This window comes from Centrocercus urophasianus, unplaced genomic scaffold, assembly GCF_019232065.1.
Source record: "Centrocercus urophasianus isolate 14NV4802_14NV808 unplaced genomic scaffold, USGS_Curo_1.0 seq_13, whole genome shotgun sequence".
In the NCBI taxonomy this organism is placed as follows: domain Eukaryota; kingdom Metazoa; phylum Chordata; class Aves; order Galliformes; family Phasianidae; genus Centrocercus; species Centrocercus urophasianus.
The window spans coordinates 44,233,601-44,260,445 of record NW_024884475.1 but is presented as its reverse complement, the minus strand read 5'-3'; the positions used below and the strand labels follow the sequence as shown (position 1 = coordinate 44,260,445).

General features: G+C 39.7%; 1 protein-coding gene across 1 annotated transcript; it reads left to right on the top strand.

The window, feature by feature from the left end:
* The first annotated feature begins 725 nt into the window (after window positions 1-725).
* On the top strand, window positions 726-23,655 carry PRKG2 (protein kinase cGMP-dependent 2). The gene is made up of 19 exons (XM_042812840.1): window positions 726-1,053; window positions 2,133-2,654; window positions 6,723-6,889; window positions 7,909-8,022; window positions 9,934-10,039; window positions 13,286-13,349; window positions 13,751-13,828; window positions 14,773-14,867; window positions 16,479-16,547; window positions 17,246-17,344; window positions 18,100-18,250; window positions 18,947-19,083; window positions 19,232-19,321; window positions 20,173-20,314; window positions 20,815-20,978; window positions 21,295-21,417; window positions 21,746-21,808; window positions 22,561-22,627; window positions 23,474-23,655. The coding sequence occupies exons 2-19, from the start codon at window positions 2,146-2,148 to the stop codon at window positions 23,567-23,569; spliced, it is 2,334 nt and encodes a 777-aa protein (XP_042668774.1). The 5' UTR covers window positions 726-1,053; window positions 2,133-2,145; the 3' UTR covers window positions 23,570-23,655.
* The last annotated feature ends 3,190 nt before the right edge of the window (window positions 23,656-26,845 follow it).

Here is a 26,845-nt window from a genome sequence, read left to right as displayed (position 1 = left end):
ACCATGATAGGAGTGGGCTGGGGCTGGGCTTAGGGATCTTGGAGGTCTTTTCCAATGACTCTGTGATTCAGAGACAGCATAAAGACTTGGGCATTTTTCTTCCAAGCACTCCAAGCAGCAAGTTTGTGTTTGTAATCGGGATGAAACACGATCCACAGTCTGGGGGTGAACAGACAGACACTCCCAAAGGAGAGGAGAAAGGTTGGAGGAGAAAATCAGAGCTCCAGGCGCGCGTGCAGTAGTACCACCCTCCCTGCACCAGCCGAGCCGCCAGCCCGTGCCGTGCGGGAGCTGCTCGGATCCACCGCACCGAACGTGGCTCCGCAGAGCCCCCGCGGCGCTGGCTCAGCGAGGCCGCAAGATGGCGCCGCGGGCGGCAGGAGGAGAGGGGGGACAGCCCCGGCCACGGCGCCCGTGGGTCCGTCCGCTCCTTACCGCCCTCGCCGCTCGCTGCCCGCCCCCCTCCGCACCGCACGGCCGGCGGCACCCGAGCGGGGCTGCGCGCTGCGCTGCGGTCAGCGGATGGAGCGCGCTCTGCTTTGACTTATCGCCCACAGACAGGTAAGGCAGACCTGTTGTTTGCATTCCATCTCTACACCGTGCTCTCCTGTGCCTGGCTGCACTCCCCTCATCCCTTTCTCAGAGGTTTTAGACGCCTGCCAGAGCCTTCTTTGGAATGCGGTGACTGCCACTGCAGCATTTCCTATGGCAGACTGCTGGGTGTGAGGACAGTCCTCCCATAATCTTCATTTCTGCTCTATGTGTCGTAACAGTTTCGTCTACCTTTGATCTGCCTGCATGCTGAGCTTGGATCTTCGGTTGTGCCATAGGTTGCTCCTCAGAGATAACTGATGTATTACCTAGATACATGCGTTGTTTGAATTCTGCTCTGTAGCACGGATCCATCAGTGGTGAACTTCAGGACTAGCTGAAGTGCCGGCTGCCAGGAGACACCAGGAAATCACAGCAGAAGGTGAGTGGTACACCATGTCACAGTGAGCACCCGGAGCCGAGAGGAGCAGAGACTGCTTGGAGGAGAACTACATGTGAAACGTAAGTAATATTGTCTAATACTTCTGTCGCTACCTGTCAAAAGCAGCAAAGCAGGGCAGAACTGTATTGGAAGCCTTAATAGGCTTCACTGTGAGTCTGAGCTGGTGTTCAGGAACAGCAGCTCCGTGCAGTGCTAAGGCAATGCAGCCCTAAGCTCAATTCTTCTTTCCAAGTGGAGATCTTTTTAAGCTTGAACTGCATCAAAGCTGTAAGCTGGCACTGTCGTAGTCCACAGATGGGATTTGTAGGCAGATATTGCTCTAAGACTCCTTTGACATAGGGTTAATTGAATGCTGGACACCCAAATGCAATCTGCTAGTTTTTTTTCTTCTTCTTCTTCTTCTTTGTTGTTTTCTTCTCCAAATTATGAACATTAAATATAGTTTGCTCACCTTAAAGCAAATGATATGCCAAAGGGAAGAAGATATATCGCTTTGGAAACCTGTGGAGAGCAACTGGGTGCAGCAAATGTATGGAGAGAAGTGTCCCCACAGTAATCCAAACTCTGTCAGTAGATCTGACATTTGGAACAGCACATGAACCAAGTGCTGTTTCTATAAGGATCTCCTTTTGAACACAGCTAGAGACAGTCAGATCCTTGCTCTAATCAGCATGGCAGTTTATGTTATTTACGGACGTGCTTACAAAAAAATGTATCCTTTATGTCGGGTAGATGTGCACCCAGTGGTTGAGTTTGTGTGATCAATGACCTCAGTGGAGAAAAGAAGCTGTAGTGTTTTCATGTACTAAATTTTATTCTTCAGCAACAGAGCATGAACTTCTCTTCCCATTTCTTTATTCCTGTTTTGTCTGTATTGGGTTGAGAGGAGCTTGCACATTTTTTCAGCTAACAAAAAGAATTTGCTGCCTTTTGCTTTCTATCCACCAACTCACCACCCTTTCTTTTCCCTGTATCCCTCACTTTCAGGACTGAAAAAGGTGAAATCAATCAACTAGTATAGTCAATTAAAATTTTGCTCCTAGCTAAATAGTTAGCACTCGTTTCCTACCATTCAGCAGAGATATTTTCCTTCTGTACAGGCAACCAAGTAACACTGCAAATGTATTTTTGCACTTAGGTCATTGGACAAAATGGGGAATGCATCAATGAAACCAAAACATTTGAGGCAGCCAGACAGACACATAGCAAATCTAGCTCTTGGTTGTGCTAGCAACTATAAGTTTCTAACAGACCCTGGTTTGGGCATCCACGTCACTGGACAAGTTGATGTGCTTTGCAGCAGAGTGCTTGAACTGGAAAAGGAGCTCAGAAGAAAAGATGAAGAGTTGCAAGAGGGTCAAAGTCTTGTTGCTGAGCTTCAGGAGCAGCTGTCCGTGCAGACAAAAGTCATAGCAGAACTCACCAAGGAACTTCAGAACAAATGCATACAGCTGAACAAGCTGCAGGATGTTATTAACACTCAAGGAGAACACTCTCTTCAGCCTTCTCCATTCAGAGTGACTCCAAAGAATCAAGTCTCTGCTGACAGGAGGAAAGGAGCTAAGGAGGGTGTATCTGCAGAGCCAACAACACAGCTCTATGATTCTGGCAAACAAGCTAGATTTTCCTTTGAAAAATCAAGAGTCAGAAAGGATTCCAGGTGAGCTCACTGTAGAATGGCTGTATGTTTGTGTTGCAAGGATGTAATTTCTGTCCCGACTATATTGTCTCTTCATGAGAGATCACAATCAAATCAAATCAGCCATCTTTTTTCCTGTATAGGCTTTGTCACTGTGGTAGTTAGGTGCTAGCTAGATCTGTTTAACTTTTAACAAAGAATCATCTGTGTCTCAGACTTTAGATTGAGTTGTAGGTGGCCTCTGTATTTTAGCTTTTAGCCTCTTCATTACTATCAACCAAGCAGAAACTAAGTCTCAGGCCCAGGTTTGCCCACAGCTTACATTTTAAGCTCTGCTTCGGAGCACTGATGTGCAGAAGACTGGATGCCATCACATAGGTTCAGAACCTTGTTCTTGTGTTATGGATGTCCTGAGAAAGAGCAGATGGCCTCAGCTAGAGTGCAGTGTGGGCATGATTCCTAGCTGTATACTAGTTTTGTCATCCATCTGGGCAGTCTGTTCTAGTGGTTGACAACCCTGAACATGGCAGAAGGGTTGAAACTGGATGATCATTGCGGTCCTTTTCAACCCAGGCCATTCTGTGACTCTATGATTCTATGATCACAGTACCACTCCCTGTTGCAAAATATGACAAGATATTTTGTACAGCATGATTATCCTGTTAGTACTTCCTCCTGCCTTCCAACTTCTGACAGTCATGGTTTAGGAACATATTCGTACTTTTACCTCTCTGAATCCAATTACATTTCCAACCCCTGCAAAAGCCAAGAGAACCAGCAGTTGCAGCTCAACATGGAGACAGTTCTCAGGCCAGTATCCTTACACATACTTTACAGTTTTACCCTTCAGTTTAGGCAAATCCCAAGTATGCGACTGAACATGGTGATAGCCAGAATCTGTGAACTTCAGCTAGCAGCTCAAGTGTCTCAGTTTTGTGCATCTTCATGATTTTGGGGCATTCATGGTACATGCACTGCTGTAGACATAAAAGCCATCTGGCTCAGTCAAGTTGTCGTCCACTGTGTCCATCACTACATTCCATTTTCCCTCCAAATTAATATTTCATAATCTGATTCAAAAATAATCACTCTTACTGGTAAGGCTCCCAAAGATTTGTAACAATTTAAAATATACTATTTCTGCATTTATTCTGAGCTTTATTGTCCTGGAAATAACTGTTTTAATATTCACTGCTTCAGCATTAAGAACAGCCCACCATTCTCTTTCCTCTCCACTGTTTCCAGCTCTCCTGCTGTTCTGTTCACTTCCATTCTATTCCCTTCTGTTCAGCACCTCCCAGTTTCCTTCATTTGCACTTCAGTTTTTATTGGAACTCTTATCCTCCACGATGGCCACTAAACTTTCATTTGCCTGCTAACTATTGCCCTGAGTATAATTTTAGAGTGAAGCCAAATTCATTGTTTCATTATCAAGTGTTAGTAAGTGTTTCAATTTTGTTGCTGTAATTAGCATTAGAGAGTTTGTCATTAGAGAGCTGGTCATGTGTTCTTTACAGAAGTTGCTTTGTAGTTTGTAGAACTAAGTTAAAAAAAAAAAAACAACCCACAAAGTTAAGAAGTTAAAAAAAAAAACAAAACCCACAAACAAAACACAATAATTTTGGATGTGGACCGTAAAGATCACCTTTTAAAGCTAGCTATTACTTGGCCATTGACGTAAGTCAGAGAAGACAGAATTGAAACAAAAAATATTACTTCTTGGGTGTCCTCTGTGTTCAATAGATCATGCCAGAGATTAAATTACTTCGTCTTACATTATTAAGCTTAAATTCAACTTCTTATTCTAGCAATTGTTCTTAAATTACCAAGAAATCTTCCATAATTATTCATTTTCCTGCTCTAACTCTGGGTAGGACAAAAGGCAATATACCTGGGTTTTACTTGAAAGTGCAGGAGCATGCTCCAGCAGTCATAAGACAGTTAAATAGCTGAATATGAACTTGTATTAATGGTGCTGTAGCAATAGTGTTGGTTGTTTTTTCTTTTTTTTTTTTTTTTTACGTTGTACTAATGCTGTAAAAACTCATTGCATAGTTCTCTGCTATTTATTGAACAGGGTTTTAAAGAGAATTCACCACTGGGAGTATTTCAATATAGATGCTTTAATGAAAACTCTAGAAGCTTCAGATGATTCCTCATCTATAGACTATGAATGCATACTCTTGTATATATGCAGTCTTCTTAGCTAGTTGGATAAATCCATCCCAGCTTCCAAAAATGAGTGTGTTCTTTAGGGGAGATGGAGTATTGACAAGTTTTAGCAAAGGTCTGTAGAATATACCCCTTGAGAGTGGTATTTGAAAGTTGATTACAGTCCAGCTATTTTTCAGTCTGAAAGTAATTCAACTTCTTACAATTTGCACAGCATTGCTAATTTAAATGTCTGATGACCTGTGGTGCTTTTTCTCCACTTTTGTGTGTCCCTTCACAGTATGCTTCCATGATCAGTAGCATTTAAGCCGCTGATGTAAACTTTTTCCTCATTACAGTCTCAGGATTGTGACCTAACTGCTACTAGTCGTTATTGGGTGGAGAATAAAATTATTATTATTATTTGTCACTTAAAAAATACTTTTAGTTTCAGCCATTTCCAACATATGTCCAAAATCTCTCATCGCTAATAGAAAGACTGGTGGAGAGAAAGCATTTTGCCCTGAGGCATACGCTCTTAGCAAATCACAAAACTGGGGTGGGTGTGGGAAAGCTGAAAAAAAACCAGTCAACAATGATATATTGTGCTGGATGTATATGAAATGAGCAAACAACTGAGTCAAGACTGTGATACTTCTAGGTCCTCACTGTACTTCCTGAAAGCAGCACCATCCTCTGTTTTGTATTTCTGGGAGCTTTAGTGCTTGTTCCTAAGTATCATTTCATGAGCCATTACTGCATTTTATTGTGGTGTAATGTGCATGATGCAGGCCAGGGTAAATGAAATAAGCAAAGCCATTTTTAGTTGGAAACAAAGTTAGAGGCTCTATTCCAATAACCGTATTGTCTTCAGAAAAAGCCATGTTATGATCTCTGTTTCTAAGCAATCTTTACCATAACTACTTGATTTTATTTTCTTTCTTCTTGTCATTACCATTACAGATTCACAGACATTATGTGGCGAGTAATGTGGTGAATGTACTTTCTTTTCATTCCCCATTTCCATGACAGTTCATTGCTGATTTCCCTCAGGAGACTTTGTACTTTCCCTGGTTTTGATGACTGATTTGCATTGTTTATACAGAGACAAACAAGAGGGGTTTGCTTGTAGAAAGCCATGAGGGTGCTGGTTTTGTTGGGCAGCTTGTCTACACATGCTGAACAGGAACAAGGGGACTTGAAGACATAATGTCACTTAAACTGGCAGTAAAAGAGAACTGCTCATTTGGTCCATAAAGGCTTTCAGTGCCGCATTTGCTTAATTGCTTTTGTTTCTGGCAAGGATTCAAGACACTATGCGGTATTTAGAGGCAGCCCATGACCCAGAGCAATCAGAATGCATGGATTGCCTGGTGTGTACACAGAGCCAGCTCTGTCCCAGCTGGTTAGTCACTAGTGGTCAATTCAGGTAACGTTGATTTTCTGACATTCTCTCCTTAAAATCCAACCATTCCATTCTTCCACCAGCAGAGCAAACATGCTGTTCTTGTCCTTGAAATCATTTCTAAATCAACATTTCCTACTGCAGGAAGTGATGCAGAGACACTGTGTCAGGAAATATGAGCCAAGAACCAACCAGGACACAGTCCCACAAGGTCCAAATGGGTGAAACAGCAGGATGGTGATAACAACCATCAGCAAACCCAGTCAAGGGGTTCAGTCAGGTCCAAGATCTAGCCAGGATACATGACCATGGTACTTACAGTGTGGTGCTCAAATCCCTACAAAATCAAGAACAATGATGGCACTTCTTACGGGATTCCTTTAAGTTACAAGGAGTATTATGTGCATCTGTGATACTGATCACGTTGTCAGTGTTAGAAATTAGAGGAAACATTTTGAGGAGAATGAATGCCTGATGAGTAATGTAACCCAGCTGGGCTTGATCTATCAAACTTTGCTTTTCATCAAAAACAGTGAGAAGAAGCTCATCACAGACGCCCTGAATAAAAATCAGTTCTTGAAGAGACTGGAGCCTCAGCAGATCCGAGAGATGGTGGAATGTATGTATGAGAGGACTTTCCAGCAGGGGAGCTATGTCATCAGACAAGGAGAGCCAGGAAATCACATTTTTGTCCTCAAAGGTGAGTTCTGCTTGCTTGTGCAATGTGTAACTACCAGAATCAGGGAAGCAATTTGGAAATCTTTGCAGGAGACAGAAACATTGTTATTTGTACTCATACTGGCCCCACTGACGTCAGTGCATGTTTCATCTGTGACTTTTGTTTCTTTTTTAATAGAACTAGAATTACAAGAATTATTAAGAATTAGAGTTCATGCTGCAGAGTACAGGCACATACTTGAAGAAAAGAACTGAACTTAAAGAGTTCAGGTTCATGAAGACCTCCAGAGGAGGGCAACTACTAATTCTAATTAGAAATGGAAGGTTTAGTGTGAAAAATTGATGGTAGCTGTGCTTGAAAAGAAAATACAGGGTGTAGAGAAGGAAAGAGGCAGGATTTGTGCAACCAGAATTTCTCCTGACACAGTAGAGCTTTCCTTAGGGACCAATAGGTATGTTGAAAAGAAGAGGTCCAAGATTTCAGGATGGGTTTTTTGGGGGCCATAATCTGTGAAGAAATTCAGATTAACTTTTACTTCTGATAGATTGATGGTAAGGGTCAAGACCACTTTATCTAAGGATAAAGTTACTTGCTTCTCATCTTTCTGCCCTCTCCCTTACAGTTTGTGCATACACACGAATGTGTTTGCAAGAACAAACAAGCCTCATGAGGAATTCTTCTTTCATCACTGTTTTAATTTGTGTTTGTCTAAAACACATGAGGCTATCTCAACCACCACAAACTGTTTTGTTGTAACAGAAGTTTATTTCATTGGGGTTTAGAATGACTCTTCTCCATAGCCTATTCATGGTGCTGAAAAGTTTCTCAACTCTTTCCCTTCCACATCCAAATCGTATATTAGCAAAACATCCAAAAGAGAAAGAAACCACTCTGATGGTTTGTATCTGTGTTTCAAGGCAGTGTCCCTATCCTTGTTTGACTTGAGAATGGTGAAGCCAGAAATGCATTAATTTTTCTTCATTTCACTGTGTGCAATAGAGCTCAGATTTAATTCATGCTAGCCTGATGATTTTTGACAGAGGGCAGACTGGAAGTCTTCCAGCAGAATAAACTGCTCTCCTCCATACCTGTGTGGACAGCATTTGGTGAACTGGCCATTTTATACAACTGCACACGGACGGCTTCTGTGAAAGGTACGTAACATTTCTTACAGGAACATTGCTCAAAAAGAAGCCAGTAGGTACACCTGTGAGATTCTTGTAGTATCTTGATTGTCTTTGAAGTTGTCATTTAATAGATGTCTGCATCTCCTAAGTACCTATGGTAAGCTCATGTTTCCTTCTTCGAGTTTGTTCTTCCTGGGCAGTTGAACAATCCCCTGCCACTAATGTTTTTTATCTCCAGTATGATCTTTGATAAATGATCACGCGTCTCCAAACTATGCTTTTTAACCAAATCTGTACCAGATTAACAACTAAGGAAGGGTTGTGTTTCAGTGTAGAATGATTTAGTAGCAGAGGTGATCATTAACTCTCAATGTTCATATTTCAAACACTGATTTTTAAGTGATCTCAGATCTATATGCTGTTATCTTTTTAATAAAGCAGAAAAAGCCTAATTTGAGAAGAAATAAAACTTAAAGGAATTAGTTGCTTTTGTATTTCTTTTAGTTCCATATCACTCAGTAAGTTGCTGAGTCTCACCATGGTCCATTTGTGTATGGCATTCAGGAGAAGAATGAGTTTGATAACAGTGAGGTAGTGGGAGAGGTGATATTTCTCATGGAGACATGCTGTTTCTCCAAGACAAATATTGACTCTTGCTTTGTGTTTACTGCCTAACCACCATAGAGTTCAGCGTTGCTGTGATATAAGTATCCATCTTCTTGTGCAAGACCGGATAGTAACCCATCCAGTATCCCTGGATTCCTTTTCTAGCCTGCCATCTTAATTCTGTGACAGAGCAGTAAGTGAACAAATGTGGTTTTAATTCCCCATCCCCACTATTCCACTCTCCACTATCCTGCAAAAATAACTCATGTGGCAGCATATTTCTTTTCTTGTCTAAATCTTCAGGAACCTTGAACCATCAGTAAGCATGAAGAGTTTGTGTGTGCTTAAAAAAGGAGCAAAGGCACTAAAACAAGAAGTTGTTTGCTTTAAAAACTTCTGCTCCTTCTTCCTGTACCTAGTATAAGCACTTAATCATTGCTGACTCTGTAGATGGAGTAACCTCCTGTAATCTGTTTCTTTGTGGCTGCCTGATAAATAGAACAGTGTCCATAATGTGATTATTTTTCATCCTAGCATTTGAATGTTTCCTATTTTTCGTATTTGCCTTCTGTATAGCATTAGCATTGTAAAGTAATGGTTCAGCATAGTAAGATGTCATGCTATTTGAGACCTTTGTTAACGTTAATTGGTTTTGAGGTAGGATGAGAATTGCCCAATAGTTGAACAGAAATGGTGTATAAATAGCTAAAATCTCTCCAGAACTCACTCACAAGCTTTCTTGTGTTTCTTGTATTGGAAGAAGAGCACCATGGTGCCACCACTGAGCACAAGTAGTAAATCCATATGTGGAAACTCTAATTCCTTTATATCACAGAAGGAAAACTGCTGAATGTGATGCAGCATCTTTTATTTTTATTATTATTTTTTTAAAAAGCAAACACCATATTTTGCTCCAAAAAAAAAATTAGAAGTGCAATGGGGTCTGTCGTGTCAATGGTTACACATAGAGGCCACCCAATAGTTTACGTCTTTGATGATTGATCTTGTGCTTGCTTTCATATTTTGATTACATTTCTAAAGGTAATTAGAAATCTGTAAGGTTTGTTTTTACTACCTTTTATTCCCATAGAAAAAAAAAAAAGCTTTTAGAGGAAGAAATATTTGAAGTTTATAGGATGACATGAAATTCCATGTGTTCTTTACCTGTTATTCCTATCTTATTGTGTATCTCAAAATCAGTTATATGTTATCCCAACTAGAGATTGATTCAAATCATAGTATGCAGTACTATCTATCTCCTATCAAATTGTTAGGAATTCTTACGGATTTTTCTGCTTTTTTTTTTTGTCTGTTTGTTTTGTTTTCTTAAAGCAATCACCAATGTTAAAACATGGGCACTGGACAGAGAAGTGTTTCAGAACATCATGAGAGTGACAGCACAGACAAGGCAAGAACAGTACAGAAACTTTCTTAGAAGGTAAACATCATGCATTTGAGTTTCTGAGCACTGGTTTGGGCTCTATGGTAAGATGCACAATAACATTGTGCTTAATAACATTAAGAGCACCTTAATGCCTTTGCATTAGGTACTCAATAACCTGAATACTGATCTCTTTCAATATTCTTTAGGATTCACAGAATCATTTTGTTCACTTTAATTGTCTTTTCCTGTATTGCATTAGGAAGTAGCAAGACCTGCTTGACAAAATGAATAATTTTAAGTAACTGGTAATTTAAGTAATTTAAGCTCTGGAAACAAGGCTGTGTCACCTGGGAAGAATACAGGAATGCCGTCCGGACTTGCAGACGTGGGATCAGGGAAGCCAAGGCGCAGGCAGAACTGAACTTGGCAAGGGACGTGAAAAACAATAAGAAAACCTTCTACAGGTACATTGGCCAGAAGAGACAGGCCAAAACGGGCGTACCTACTTTGGTAAATTTAAAAGGAGAACTGGCTTCAACAGACGAAGAGAAAGCTGAGGTGCTGAATGAGTTCTTCACCTCGGTCTTCACTGGTGGCCAGGATTCTAGTCTTTTTCACGTCCCTGAACCCTGCATCCCCAAACCTCTATGTGGGGACCAAGGAGGTAAATCCCTCCCCACTGTAAGGGCAGAGCAAGTCCGAGAGTGCCTCCTTAGACTGAATGAATTCAAGTCTATGGGGCCGGATGGCGTGCATCCCAGGGTCCTGAAGGAGCTGGCTGAGGTGGTTGCCGAGCCGCTCTCCATCATATTTGAGAAGTCGTGGCTGTCAGGTGAGGTCCCGGATGATTGGAGGAAGGGTCACGTCACTCCCATATACAAGAAGGGGAGCAGGGAGGACCCGGGGAACTACAGGCCGGTGAGTCTCACCTCCGTGCCTGGGAAGATCATGGAACGGATCCTCCTGGACAACATGCTCGATCACATAAAGAATGAGCATGTGATCCGAGACAGCCAGCACGGCTTCACCAAAGGAAGGTCATGCCTAACTAATCTTGTGGCCTTCTATGATGGAGTGACGGCATTGGTGGACGAAGGGAAGGCGACTGATGTCATTTACCTGGACCTGAGCAAGGCCTTTGACATGGTCCCCCACCACATCCTCATCTCCAAATTGGAGGGAAGTGGATTTGATGGGTGGACGACCCGATGGGTAAGAAACTGGTTGAAAGGCCGCAGACAGAGGGTGGTGGTCAATGGCTCTATGTCCAGGTGGAGGCCGGTAACAAGTGGTGTCCCCCAAGGGTCTGTCTTGGGACCGGTGCTCTTTAACATCTTTATTAATGACATCGATGAGGGAATTGAGTGCACCCTCAGCAAGTTTGCTGACGACACCAAGCTGAGTGGTGCGGTTGATACGGTGGAAGGAAGGGATGCCATTCAGAGGGACCTCGACAGGCTGGAGGGCTGGGCTCGGGTGAACCTAATGAGGTTCAACACGGCAAAGTGCAAGGTTTTGCATTTGGGCCGGAAGAACCCCAGGCACCCGTACAGGCTGGGAGGAGTGGTCCTTGAGAGCAGCTCGGCAGAGAAGGACCTGGGGGTCCTGATGGACGAGAGACTGAACATGAGCCAGCAGTGCGCTCTGGCAGCTCGAAAGGCAAATGGGATCCTGGGCTCCATCAGGAGAGGGGTGGTCAGCAGGGACAGGGAGGTGATCGTCCCTCTCTACTCGGCTCTTGTGAGGCCCCATCTGGAGTACTGTGTCCAGGTGTGGAGCCCTCAGTACAAGAAAGACATTGAGATTTTGGAAAGGGTCCAGAGGAGGGCGACTAAGATGATCAGGGGGCTGGAGCACCTCCCCTATGAGGACAGGCTGAGGGAGTTGGGCTTGTTCAGCCTGGAGAAGAGAAGGCTGCGGGGTGACCTCATTGCAGCCTATCAATACCTGAAGGGAACCTACACCCACGAGGGGAGTAAACTCTTCAAAAGGGCTGACAACAGCAGGACTAGGGGAAATGGATCGAAGTTGAAGGAGGGAAGATTTAGGTTGGATGTTAGGGGGAAGTTCTATACAAGGAGAGTGGTTAGGCCCTGGAACGGGCTGCCCAGGGAGGTTATGGATGCCCCGTCCTTGGATGTGTTTAAGGCCAGATTGGACGGGGTCCTGGGCAACCTGATCTGAATGTGTGTGTTTGGTGGCCCTGCTAGGCAGGGGGGTTGGAACTACATGATCCTTGAGGTCCCTTCCAACCCGAGTGATTCTGTGATCTGTGAACTGGACAAATGTATAGGAAGGCTACATTGGCTTGAAGTCAAAACAATGTATTAAATAAAGAAAGTTAATGAAATCCTCTGACTAGAAGTTAATTTGCTGCTGGTGCAGATTAACTAATATATTCGTCATCCCTTGGAGACTTGAATATGAGAACTATGTGGCTCTCTTTATGAACTCTTTCCTTCATATAGTATTGGGAAGACTATAGAGCAGTGGAGTATTTTTCCATCCTGTAGGGGACTTAGAGATGAATTGTCCTTTTTTCTCCAGAAAAGCGTGCTTCAAGTTTCCAAAACATAATTAGCAGACTTCATCTTTTCCTTTTCTTCAACTTTTTTCCCTAAGCATGGCCATTCTGATATTGTTTCAGAGATCTCAGGCCTGACCATACATAGAATGTATTTTTGTGCATTTTTTTCTTGTCTCCATCTTTGATTTCTGTAAGTATTCCTATATTGAAGCCAGTAGTTGGAGAGCTACTTGCCGTCCTAACTTTCACAAGCCAGAGTTCTCAGAACAAGAGGTTTTCTCACTCATAGCAGCAGGTTCACTAAGTCATCACTGAGGCTGAATTTCTTTTAATGGCTGTAAATGTAATACTGTTTTTTTTTTACCTTTGTCTGATTTTGTGGTCTCTGTAATGCATTTGGAAATACATGATTGGATTATTATAATTTCTTGGTTTTAAATGGATGGGTCCTGAATGACAGAATTTTGAATTTAGAGCTTTTTCCCCAATCAAAATACAAAGTTGATTTACAAACTGACGAACGTTTGCCACGTTTCTCTAATTGTATAGATTTTGCTTATCTAAAAAGTGAGATAAGAGTGCTTCAAGCTTCTAGATAGTGCATATTGTATACTGTGTATTTGATTAAAAAAAAAAATCAGTTTAGTTAGTTACAAATTGTGTTTGTGGTAATTGTTTGGATGAGAATAAGTCATAGTGTTTATCATAATATATACATATATATTCTTTCGCTTTGCATTTTCTTTTTTTTTTTTCTTTTTTTTTTTTGGTAGTGTGTCCCTCTTAAAAAACTTACCAGAAGACAAATTGACCAAAATCATGGACTGCCTGGAAGTGGTAAGATGCTGTTAAATTTATCCAAACAATGTTTTAAACAAGTTTTAAAAATAATGAAGGATGAAAAAAATAGAAATAAATACATAGATAGGAAAGCTTTTCTGTTTTTTAACACGAGAATATTTTTAATTGGTCAGAGTGGGATTCCAGATTGGCAAGAAATAACAGCAGTGCTAATACGTTTGATGAAGCTGCATTTAGATGTGTTACAGATTGGCCACCATGCCAATTTTACATAGTAGAATATCTGCATATTATTATGGGATGTGACTTGTGTTGTACACAGGAAAGTAGACATCAGTAGCACATTCAGATATATTAAGAACTCTGCAAATAATCAGATTTTTCAAAGAGACTGATGACATATCAAGCAATGTGGTCTCCTCTTTTCCTCCCAACAGGAGTACTATGACAAAGGAGATTATGTTATTCGGGAAGGAGAAGAAGGAAATACCTTCTTTATAATAGCAAAAGGAAAGGTAAGATATAATAAAACAAACTAATTATGTATACAAACACTTCTATTGGTAAAGGATAACAGATTCTAAAGAATCAAAGCTGGAGAATTTCATCAATAAACTGCCAAGAGATTATGTTAGTTTACTAAAGCATGTCTGCAACTGCAGATGTTTGCTGGTATGGCTGAGTTGAGTTTATTTGGGTTGGGTTTTTTATGACTGTAGTCACATCAGCAGTATTAGTTGTCTCCAGTTTTGATAGTTAGTACATTGTTCCCTTGAGGAACTTCTTATCAATGTGAGAGTGTTGCTTGCAGCAAACCTTTCCTGAAGATCTGAAGGAGACCATTTTGCAATCCAGACACCTGTAGGAGCTGTGTATTACATACTCATTAAATTTATGCCTTGATTTTGTGAATCAGAATACTAAATTGAAACAGTGAAATGCTTTTTGAGAATAATTTTTCATCCTTTATTTTTTAAAACAGGATGGATGTTAAAAAATGTGAAGTGTTACAAATGTTAAAATTCTTTCATAAATTCTCTGGTCTTATTTATTTGTAAAGGTGGAAAATATTAGTTGCTGTTCTACAGGCTGCTTATCTGAGAAGACAAGCTCATATGATATCTGCCTGTTGCATTGCCTGTCTTGAGAAACTGAAGCATTTTTTTCAGTTTTTTGTTCGTTTTCAAAGGGGATTTATTTTATTCTGTTTTAAAAGATGTGAGGAGAAAATGTTGGAGAATGGGAAATAGATTAATTTTTGCCATTTCCTAGTAAAATCTGGGAGGGACTGCAGGATGTTTGGTGGATAGGTTTAAGTTTTGAGATGAAGTACAAATTATATTTATTTGTAACTTACTGCAATATCTTTGAGTTTCAGGTGTTTATGAAATAAATAAGCCATGGGATGCTTTGATGGGATATTTCAATCTTCCTGAATTTTTGTTCCTGTGCTTTCCAGGTAAAGGTTACCCAGAGTACTGCAGATCACTCACAGCCTCAGCTGATTAAAAATCTGCATAAAGGAGATTACTTTGGAGAAAAGGCCCTCATTAGGTTAGTTCACACTGATTCCTGATGTATCATATTTAAGTGATCTGTCACTGTGTGCCAGGTTATACACATCATGGTTGTTTCGAATGTAATCCTTGTTTTAATTGTCATGTCAGCCAAAGAAGGCAATGGCTGAATTTGTCTTAATGTTTTGGTCTTTGCAGAAACAACTTTGACACTTAGTCTGCCTCTTACTTTTGGTTTTCCCTATAAAAACCAAATGCTGGTCTTCTCTGTATATTTTTGCTTATATTCCAGTAAAAGCAGTAATGAGAATTTGTTGCTACAACCTCTGGATGACTACTAGCATGGATAAGCTCAATGATTACAGGGAAGAATCACTCTTTTTGTGCAAGTGCCCATGATAGTAAGAAAAAGTGAAAAGGAGTATACAGAATACATGACCTATGAGCCATGTACCTTTCTTCGGGAACATGTTTTCAGACTTTGTGTTCTCAGAAGGCCTTCATTTACTGCATCTGAACTTTACTGATACTACTGTTTTTCATGATGTTACAACCAATCTTTGGTAGAGTAGTTGACTTTTTGCTTCTGGGGATCTTTTCCTGGTAGAAGTTATGTGTTGGATTTGCCTAAGGAAGTTCCTGTGATCACTAATTTGATTTTAAGCCTGTGATAGATAGTGCTTTCAATAAGTGAATTTTTAAAAACCTAAGCATTAGAGAGCTACTTTTTGCTCAGTACCTCAAGTGCTCCCTTACTTTAATATCTTTTCTATGCACCTTGTTGGCCTTCAGGGAAGTTGTAACACTCATATCTAACAAGTTACATTAAGACCTTGTAAGGTCTTTCTTTTTAGCAGCAAATTGGATGGGTAAATTTACATAGGATGTAAAATACTTTATACTAGGCTTTTCTATAAGGTGTCAAATATGAAAAATGTGCAATAAAGTCCCAAATACGTATTGACATAAAACAACCACTGAGAAGTTGGGCAAAGAGAAGAAAACTGCACTTTTTTTTTTTTTAGAGTTCTAGATTATTCTGTTGATTTTGTATGGGCAGTCTGTGTTTGATTTGGCAATAAACACTACCGTAAGTAATTTTAAGCTGCCTAAATGTGAAAGTCATTATCTCTTACCAAGACCTATAGTGATAGGGAATTGCAATATTTTCACAGAATCTGCTAAACAGCAACAACTAAAAAGATGATTAAGGTACTTACAAAACACTCAAATCATACATAGATTAGTTTCTGGGCACCTTTAAGGTCTTTTCTATGAATATTTATTCAGATGATTGAATTGAGAATGGTGTGGGGAATATTTTATCTCTGAGAATCACCTCTGAAATGAGTAGCAAATCTGCTGCAACGCTATTTACATATTTTGCTAATATTGAGAAGGTTGCTAAAGGGAATCAAGATCTGAACCTCAGTGAAATGAGAATATATTCTTTGCTAGATTGTCATACTGACTAGTAACATACTAGAACAATTCATTCGGTTCAGCAATACTAACTCAAAAGCAGGCTGTGGAGGCCTTCCAGGAGTTTCACTTAAAGCAGCTGTGATCCTCCAAGAGTAAGTACAGTGTAGAATACTTTTAGGATTTGACATTCTTCTGAATTCTTCTAATTTCTGTCATTTCTTAGTGATGATGTCAGATCAGCAAACGTTATTGCGGATGAATATGATGTGGAGTGCCTCGTAATAGATAGAGAGTAAGTATTATGCTGTGCCTTAAGGAAAGACTTGCATTCTTTTTCAGTTGGTCAACAACAAGAGGTGACTACAGTGTAGGCACAGTCACAGTGTTTTCTTAAGTGAATACTGGGTGCGTGATCATCCTTTTGGTGCAGTGATTTGTCTTTGTGCCTTAGTCAGACATCTAATGAAAAGAGGCTCGATGGAAGGCACAGGGGCACGGATGCTTGAGAGCAGTTTATTCCTTTCTTTCTCTCCTTGTGCTGATGATGTTTCGCATTGTTAAATACTGTTCCTTGGCTCTGGGAACAACAAAAAGCCCATGCATGTCCTTGTTTAGGGGATATTCATTTGTCAAGGACGCCGTGCAGCCAAATTGCTGATTTTTGTCCAGCAGAGGCCAGCTGCATGCTTCCTAAAGTGGAAAAAAATAAAAGGAATAGTTAGAGGATGTAAGGAAGAGAATCAGCAGAAATAACCCAACTTTCTCGATGTTCATTCTCTGAGTTATTTCAGTATAACAGGAAATGAAGAGACTGGGCATTCTGACAAACCAGGTTTGATATTTCAGCAGGTTAGCAGCTAGTCAAAGCTCTGAAAATGTATACCAGCTAAGCAACAGTGCATAAAACCCTGATGCAGCAACATGGATTTTGGTTTCTCTCTCTTCTCGTAATATGTATGGTAGTTTATGCTGTTTCCTTGATGATTTTAGGACATTTAATCAAACTGTTGGAACTTATGAGGAGTTACAAACCTACCTTGAAGGTTATGTGGCTAATCTGGCCAGGGCTGATGAGAAGCGACATGCGAAGTAAGTCAGATCCTTTGTTTGACGTATTATTGATAGATAATCACAAAAAGAGAGAGATACGTCTGTAAAATCATGGATGGTGGATCATTGATGGAGATCATTTGGGAATGATTGGAATCACTAGAACAGAACTATCTGGGTATGCTGCTTATGGAGTCCAAGGACTTTTATGAAAATTAGAATACAGAGAATCTCAGTGCATTTACTTGCAACCAGGTGCTCAATCTGTCCAAGAAAACTGAACACAGAGAAGCAGTGAAATTGTGCTTGTGTGATGTACTTTTTTTTTTTGCATTCTCATGATGAGTTCCTTGACCACTAAAGCCACTAAAGGTCAGCTTCAGCTTCTGAAGCTGTTAATAAACCACATAATTGTGGTTCTATTGCGGTGGCTAAGCAGCCCTGCAGAAACTTTTTCTCCAGTGTGAGTGCCCGAAGTTTGTTGGCTGACTCTTTCATTAGGGACCTCATCACGAATCAGCTCAAGTTTTAACCTGACATTAACACTTAACATTGTTAGTACTTGATTAATTTCAGAAGGATTTCACTTTCAATTTACTTTTAAATGTTGTCCAGAAATAAAGTGGTTCTGCACAGAATAAATGAAGATAACGTTAGGAAGTAGGAAGGCTTTCCTTTTCCCTTTTTTTCTTTTTTCCTCTGTTTTCCATTTCCTCTTTATAGGATTATTAGAGTCCTGTGATATGTTTTGCTGTCAAGGAAATTACTAACCTATGGTAATTGTCTTAATGCAGAAGAAGATCCTTCTGTGGACAGTCAACCAAAGAGGTGTCTTTGGAGATGATACAACTGAAGGAGAAAGTAGCCCAGTTCCCTTCTTCCCCATTCCAGAATTTAGAAGTTGTCACAACTCTCGGTGTTGGTGGGTTCGGAAGGGTTGAGCTTGTAAGAGTTTGTTTTAAACATATTTACATAGTTCTCGGTCTTAAATCAAATCTTTGTCATAATTAAGCCATTAATTGCTTTATTCTGAGCCACGCTTCACAAACCAGGTTTCCATGCTGGTTTATTGCCAGTTTGGAAATTCTACAGCATCACCTGGAAAATAAACAGAAATTAAATTTTAGCCAGCTGTAAATGGCTACTACTTGGAATTTCTGGGAGCCCTGTTTTAACTTCTTTTTTTTTATTTTATTTTTTTTATTTTTATTTTTTATTTTTTACATTTTGGATAGTATTTCAGTGTAATGTGAAATCACTTGTAAACATTCTTCACAAACAGACTGCGTTTTGTTAATTTGTGTTGTACTGGTGTTCAGTGATTTTAAATTGAAATTAGGTCTCATTGTGGTAAAGTAGCTGTAGGATAAATAATCTGTTAAAACTGATGCTGTTTGGTGCATGTAAAATGGGTGAAGAGAACATTTCATTTTTCAAGTAAAGACTGGGATCCCAAAAAATGTGATGATTGTCTTAAAATCATACTGAGTAGCTGTGCAGAAAATCTGAAATCTCCCCTTTGCTACAGTCATCGGTTTCAATGCTGTGCTGTGTTGAAAGAGAAGGCTTATCTATTTTTGAGAACAGATGGGCAAACCTTTTTTTCTTTATCCTGTATGCACTCATTATTTTTATTCACAGGTTAAGGTAAAAAATGAGAACGTGGCATTTGCTATGAAGTGTATAAAGAAGAAACATGTAGTGGACACCAAACAACAAGAGCATATATATTCTGAAAAGAAAATCCTTGAGCAGATATGTTCTCCTTTCATTGTGAAGTAAGTTGACTGTAAGATTTCCTTAAATCTGACCCACCGGTCAGCATTAAGAATGAAGTTTTTGGCATAAATGAGTGCTGGAGAAAAGGCATTGTGGATCTTGCATTTCATCTGGCACATCCTAAATAGCTGCTGTTTGCCTCCACAGACTGTATCGCACATTTAAGGATAATAAGTATGTGTACATGCTGCTGGAGGCGTGCCTTGGTGGGGAGCTGTGGAGCTTGCTGAGAGACAGGTAAGCTTCATATACAAGTAAGAGTGGCTTTATATACAAATAGAGAGGGATGTGTGGAATATGGGGAAGGGAGTGAGTGAAGTTTGTTCAGAGATAAGACTGCATTATCGGGTAACTAGCAGCAGAGCAGTTTTGGAAAAATCGTCAAGAAAATATGACCTGGATCAATTCATTTATACAAGCAGGCAGATGCAGATGCTGCAAGGAAGTTAGGAGAGATTGTCTCTCCTGCCTTTTTCTTCATATACAGAGATATAAAATCCAATCTGTCACCATGGGACAACCAAATCAGGCAAGAAATATGATCATAATTTGGTTGAAGGTACTTTTGAATAAACGATACTATTGTCCTAACACAATGCATGATTTATGTTGAACTTGGAAGTGCAGTCCTTCAAAGGAAACACAAGTGATCTTGTTTCCTTTTCTTTAACAGAAAGCTTCTAAGGCAAATTTGTTAGAGAGAGGTTGTGCTCTGTAATACCACGTGGCATTTTTTCTTAGTTCTCAATTTTTTCTTTTAAACTGTGTTGTCATTTGGCTCTGTTATTATTCAGTGGCTACATTTCACAGTCAGTGGATATTGTTATGCATTTAAGCCTGTCTAGACTTTTTTATTTGCAGTGGGAGATGATGTATCAATGAAAATATTCAAAACAGGCTAAGTGACATACAAGATCCAATGATTCAAACACTGCCCCATGAAAAGATTCATTTTCAACCACAAGTGACATTCTGAATGCCAGTGCAAAAGCAGCTGTTAGCATTCTGGGTGTTACATGTTATCTGGCTAATGAGTGAGGTACTTTTAGAAGTTGATTTTGTCTGCATGGATAATGATTTTCTTTCAGAGGCAGCTTTGATGAACCCACTACAAAGTTCTGTGTTGGATGCGTGACAGAGGCTTTGGACTATCTGCATCACATAGAAATTGTCTACAGAGACTTGAAGCCAGAAAATTTAATTTTGGATGCTGAAGGATATATAAAATTGGTAAGATGCACTTTTATCTTGTTGTACCCAAGTGCTGTTAATGTAAAGGCAGGATCCACACTTCCCAGGTGCAGCCTCAAGTAGTCACAGGCTCTACATTATTTCAGTTGAGAGGGAACACAACAAACAGCTCTTGCCTGATTGGACTGACATTAAAAGTAGAAGTACAGTGCTCTTTAGAGAGCTTCAGACATCTGTTCAGAGGATTATAAGCAACCCACCTTTTTCCGTGGGTTGTAAGTCTTGTGTCCTCAAGAAAAGCATGGGTTGTTCTACCCAGAAGGAAAATCATTTGGGAAATTACTCATGAGAACAAATGGGATTATTCTGTAGCATTCAGTGATCCAGTAGCATTACTTCTTTCTCCTTCACAACAACACTGTAATTGTTTAGCTATAAACTGCTGACTGTGAGATCTCTGCAGGAGGTGTGGAAGCAGTGAAGACCCTAAAGCTTCCCAGTAACCTCTTCGTTATGCAGCATCTATTGGTTTTGATCAGGTTGATTTTGGATTTGCAAAAAAGATCGGATCAGGGCAGAAAACCTGGACGTTCTGTGGAACCCCTGAGTATGTTGCTCCAGAAGTCATTCTGAGTAAGGGCCATGACTTCAGTGTGGATTTTTGGTCCCTTGGGATTCTTGTGTATGAACTCCTTACTGGCAGGTAAGTGCCCCCTACTCCAAGTTCTTTCTCCATTTATTTTCTTTTTGAGAAGGTTGTTTGTAAAATAAACACCTTGTTATTCTTCTCAGAGTAAATACGGATGACTTGCAAAATGGTATGTTTTCTTGTCTCTTATACACAAGTGATCATGCAGTATCCTTGATTCCTACAGGCAGTTTCTCAGTTTCACACCTTTCAGGCATTTCAAACAGGCTGAAACACAGGTTGTCGAAGCAGGAAAATGGTTGGTTTTTTTCCGTGTTCTCAAATATTTGCTCTGAGCCACTCCATACAACAATGTGCTTTCTTTTTCCAGCCCACCATTCTCTGGAGCTGATCAGATGACAACCTATAATTTGATTCTAAAAGGCATTGAAAAACTGGATTTTCCTAGAACAATAACAAGGCGGCCTGAGGATTTGATCCGCAGACTCTGCAGGTAGGATTGATGCTTTGTGACAGAGCCTGGGTATAGACAGGTTCAGCTATTTAAGATAAAGATCAGACTGCTAAGTTCCTTTCAACTTCATTTAGCTACTCCTCACAGCACTGTGATGTGGTCATGGCTTCCTGGAACATTTTACCATACTCAGAAGAAAGGAGCAGGGAGCAACTTCTTTATGTCTCTCAATGTAACTACATTTTGTATGCAAGCTTCCTCCTTGCAGAACTGTTCAGTGCAAGCAGTTAGGACATGTAAATGCTCTTACCCAAAAACAAGAATGTTTTTTTCAATCCTTACGGTTTTTTTTTCTTTCTTTTTAAAGGCAGAACCCGACAGAAAGATTAGGCAATCTGAGGAATGGGATTAATGACATTAAGAAGCACAGGTAAGTGAAAGAGGCTGCCAAGAAGAAAAAGTGCTTCTCAATTGGAAAATACATTTAATATTTTAGAGCTCAGTTCAGAATCTTGCAAGGCTCCAGGCATTTCCAGGGAGTTTGCAAAAGAGATATTCCTGTGCATACCTATGCTACGACAGCAGGCAACACTATGAACAAAAAATCAGCTAGAAACACCCTGGTTACTGTTTTGTTTGTTTGTCACAGGTTAGTGACATCAAAGTTGGATTAGGTTAATTAATGAGAAGTCAGTGCCTGTAGAACTCATGTCTGCCCTTTTAGACCTTCTGACTCTTTGATCTAAAACCAAACAGTTGTTCTTTAAGAGCAAGATTTAAGGGTGCTAGCTTTATATCCTCTTCCTTTTAATGAAAAAAGTCCACAGTGAATTAGACATTTCCTGCTTTTTTTTTTTCATCTGAGTGATTTCTAAGCCCTGCAGTTTGTGCCTGAGAAAAGAAGTGCTTTGACTCTTCTATCAGTGTCTAATTTCTCATGTCCTTAAAAGGAGGCTGAATTCCACAGGGCATGCACATCTTTGCATGGCTGTACTTACAACAATCCTCAAGTTTCCCCCTTCTCACAACCTTGTGGCCACGTGGGCAGTTGTCATGTAAAATGGTTTTGAACCCTTGCTTGCCTGTGTTTAAGTTTTTAACAATATCATCCTTCTAACAGAAGCTAACAGGCTTCTTTTTCTTGATCTCTGTCTCTATAATCTCCCATTTCTTTTTAATCAGGTGGTTGAATGGTTTTAACTGGGATGGTCTGAAATTGAGGAAATTAGCATCACCTTTGAAAAGAGAGGTATTGGCTTTGGTGTTCAATTTCATAAGGCTTTACTAACACAATTGTGAAGCATTTCTCTGCAGAGAAACAGCAGAGGACAAGTGCAAAATTTCCTAGAGATGGACATACATTATTATAACTCTCCAGTTCACTGAAAATTGAAGGAAGAAAGGATATATCCAGGCAACACTTAAATTCAATTAGATAAATGAAATGCTATTCTGCCTGTGTAGTTTACATTAGGTTTTTATCATTATTAGAATAAATGGTGATGATTTATTGATGAATAGTGAAAAAAATGTACTTTCTGAGACGGGTGCGTTATTAAGATGCACTGTCACATGACTGTGCACAATACAAACGTGTATTTTATGCTATGAGAGCACATCATTGAAGAAGATTTGTGCTTTAAATGGCTCATTTATCTTTTGGTGTGATATGAAAATGGATTGATTGTAGATACTCTGAAACTCACTTTGGGTTAAACTTAATAACTCTGGGATTTAACTTTGAGAAGTCACCTCACGGGTGTAGATGTGATCTTAAACAAATTTGAATCAAAGATTTACCTAGTGTGGCCCAGTCTTATTAACTTTAGAGAGCTTTGGGTGACATCTAGGATTTTGTAGTATTGGGGGAATGTTTTTGTATCAGGAGGCTAATGGCTTTACACTGTTGTACAAGTTAATTGCTGTTACTTTAGCTTTTAAAGAATACAGAATTTCACCCATTGAAAGAAAGGATCCATATCATGTTGGCCTTTCATTTCTACACTGGTAGCAACATAAATGATGTCTAATGAATAGAGAGTATTTCAAAAATTGACTTCTGAAATAACCATCTGTTTTATTTTTAATGCCACAGTTATCTGGACCAACCGATTACAGCTACTTTGACAGCTATCCACCTGAAGAGGGAATGCCTCCAGACGAACTTTCTGGTTGGGACAAGGATTTCTGACACTTTTTTCTTCCAGAACATCTATAGAGACTCATGGGCATCAGTTCTAAAGCTGTTCTTGTGTTTCTTGCTTAAAACCAAAGTACATGACGTTATTGAAAAATGTTATGCTCCTTTGAGAATGGAAGACGATACAGCAACCAGAACTTTCTTGGATATTGTACCAAATTCTGTGTGCATCTCCTTATAACAAAAGCATGCAGATGCAACCTGAATCTTTTTTGAATACGCAATATCTCTATGAGCATTTTCTGTCACTACGGATGGGATGCATGGTTTTGCCATTGGGAATTTTACTAGCATATTTTGATACCAACAAGGTTGCCACATGTCTTTATTTTGAACAGAGAGAATGAAGATTATGGGCCCATAACTTTGTGGAATTTGTCAATACCTGACACTACACATTTATTTTTCATTTTATAATGAGTCTACTGTACATTTTGCTCTTTCCAGTAATGGGCAGTCCTGCATTGATCAAGAAGCATGTAGAAGACTTTTTTTGCAAGACTGATTTGACTTGATGCTGCAGCTTAAAGGGTATCAGTGTGGAAACTGCCTCTCTATCTGTTCAATTCTGCACCAGGTTGATCATGTGGAACATGGTACAACAGGTCAAATGGAAATCCAGCTGGGAACTAGGTAAATGCATAATAGATTTTTCCTGGAGAAGCAGACTGGTATAACTGCTTCAAAGAACTATGTCTGCATCTTAAAATGTTGTGCTTTTATGTAGCGTGAAGCTAAAATAGGTAGAAAAAAAGTATCTTGCAAGAAGAAATATGTAAGTACAGAATATTTTGTCCTTCAAATATATTTTCAATGATATTTTTCTTTCATTGGTATTTTGCTGTAATTATGAAATTTGCTGAAACATCAATGCTAAAACTCACGCTCATTTTGATGTCCTACTTGCTATCAGGAGATATGGATACATGTGGGTGGTAGGCACAAATGAAAAAGGACAGCTGCTGACTTGGTGTTTCCCAGTGAACTAATATCCCAGATGAGCTTTACAATCTCCTTGCAGGTTTTCAGGACATGATCAGGCAGAGACTTGAGCAACTCAATTTGGACTCAGTGTTGACCCTTCTCTGAGTTGGAATGGAGACCTCCCATGATCCTGTGACCCCAGGAATTAATTTTATCGGTCAGCTATTTGCATAATTACAATGTATCAGGACACTTTTCTCTATATGAATTTGTAGATGCTTAACGTCTGTATTATTAGAACAGAAGAGTTCTTTTGAAATGTTGATTGGATGATAAATGCAGTTGGGTGTGGAGTGTTCATGAATTAAGCATAGAACTCTCTTGCACCCTACTATGAAGGCATGGCATCTTCCTGGGGATCATGCTGGTATTCTTGCATCAATGCATCTGTAGCCCTTGATAGAAATTTGTTCTCAACCTAAATTAAGATATTTAAACTGCCGTGGCACACTGCATTTCACGTGCTCGATGGAATAACCTCCTAGGAAACTTGTGACGTGTGTTCAGGGCTTCTTAACTGACACTGGCTGACTGGTTATGACCTATCCAACTGGGCAAAGAAGGGTTTGCCACTGAGGCTGTCCATTTTCCCCATTTTCGATGAATGAAAGAATCGGATCTTCCACTTCTGAGGTCAGTGTCAAGCTATTGTTTGCCCTTAGTTAAAGCGTAGGGAGCTGGGGCTGTATTTGATGAGGAATGTGTGTTTTGTTTCGAGGGGGAATTGCCCTTCACTGAATCTCTGCCTGATGAACTGCAGAATGTGCTGTAGGGGAACACTCATTTGGCTGGTTTGGGCAGAAATTTAACAAAATGTTTTCATTAAAAATTGTAGGTAACAAGGAAATCCTTGAACTAATGTATTACATTGTGTAGGCTAATTGATTTGTTCCACGTTAACAAATATTTTTTTCTTGTTGAACAGTCAGACAGATTGATTTTCTTTGACAGAAGATCAATTTAAGTATTTTGTACAGCATTCAGCCCAAGTAAAGGCAGCAGAGTCCTTTCCATTGGAAAATAATCAGGCCAAAGAGGATGGATTGGAGGCTTTAAGCTAGGACTAGTGCGTTAGTCCCTTTTAGCAGCTTCACTTATTACCACCAAAAAACAGATTTTCATTTCAGGATTTAGGCAAGAGTAGATGTTGTGGATGTGTGTTTCTGTGTGTCTCTGTCTGTCTCTCATACATATTTTTATGATAGTCAAAAGAATATTGAGTCAGATTTTATAAGAAGATTTTGAATGTATTTTTCCATCGTATCTATAGGTAGTTTTCCTTGAGATACATAACAATGAAAATATATATCATTTTTTAAGTGAAGAAATATAAGTGAGTGCACTGTTCATGGCAGTTAGCAATTAAGCCTATGGAACAAGAGGATGTTTTGTTTATGAAGCAATCGAGTTGCTTGTTTAACTTGCAGTGTGTGCAAATAAAAAAATAAGCTTGCAGTGCAATGGGTAGGACAGTGCCTTTTTACAGTCTTATTCCACACAGCAAAATCGCTGAAGTTGGAAATGACCTCTAAGATCATCTAGTCCAAGTATCAATACCTTGCCCTCTCGGAGAATCATTGAAGTTGGACAGGACCTCCAAGATAATGGAGTCCAGCTGTCAGCATGTCTCTCACTCAGAAGAGAATCCAGTACCAACAGATTCAGCGGTATTGGAAAAATAATCTTATTTTGATGCTTACCCCATAAAATTGGCTTCACCAGTTTAAAAATATATTTGAAAAAGGAACGTACCTCAATTACATGAGACAATAACACTAAATCTGTGATTCTTTATCAAGCATTCTCATTGTCTCCCAGAGCAGATAGAAAAATAGGCTCTATAATAAGCTTAGTATAGCATTTAAACATAGCTATGTTATAAGTAAATATAGTGTGTTGTCCCATTTTTTTTTCCACTGAATCATAGAATCCTTAAGGCTGGAGAAAGTCTCTAATCTCACCACTTCCAACCTCCCACCCCATCACTACCATGTTCATTGACCATGTCCATCAGTACCACATGAAATATTTTTGCCTTCGTCACTCTGGCCTAACCTTACTAGGTTTTTTTATTCCAATAGCCCAATAGTCTTTAAAAGAAACCGAAATTCACATCACTGCAAGCTCCCTGATATGTCTTTAAGAACAACATGAATGCATCCTCTCAAAAAATCTCATTCTCCCTCTGTTTGTCAGGCGTGAATTAACATGCTGCTTGCCAAAGGAAAACCCTGTCAAAAACGCATCTTCAGCTGATGGTACACGGTGACCAAGTCAGGAAAC

Coding starts and splice junctions, on each gene's coding strand:
- PRKG2 (XM_042812840.1), top strand. CDS start 2,146: ATGGGGAATGCATCAATGAAACCAAAACATTTGAGGCAGCCAGACAGA. Junction 16,548..17,245: donor TGCCTCGTAATAGATAGAGA/GTAAGTATTATG, acceptor TGATGATTTTAG/GACATTTAATCAAACTGTTG. Junction 20,979..21,294: donor TATGAACTCCTTACTGGCAG/GTAAGTGCCCCC, acceptor TTCTTTTTCCAG/CCCACCATTCTCTGGAGCTG.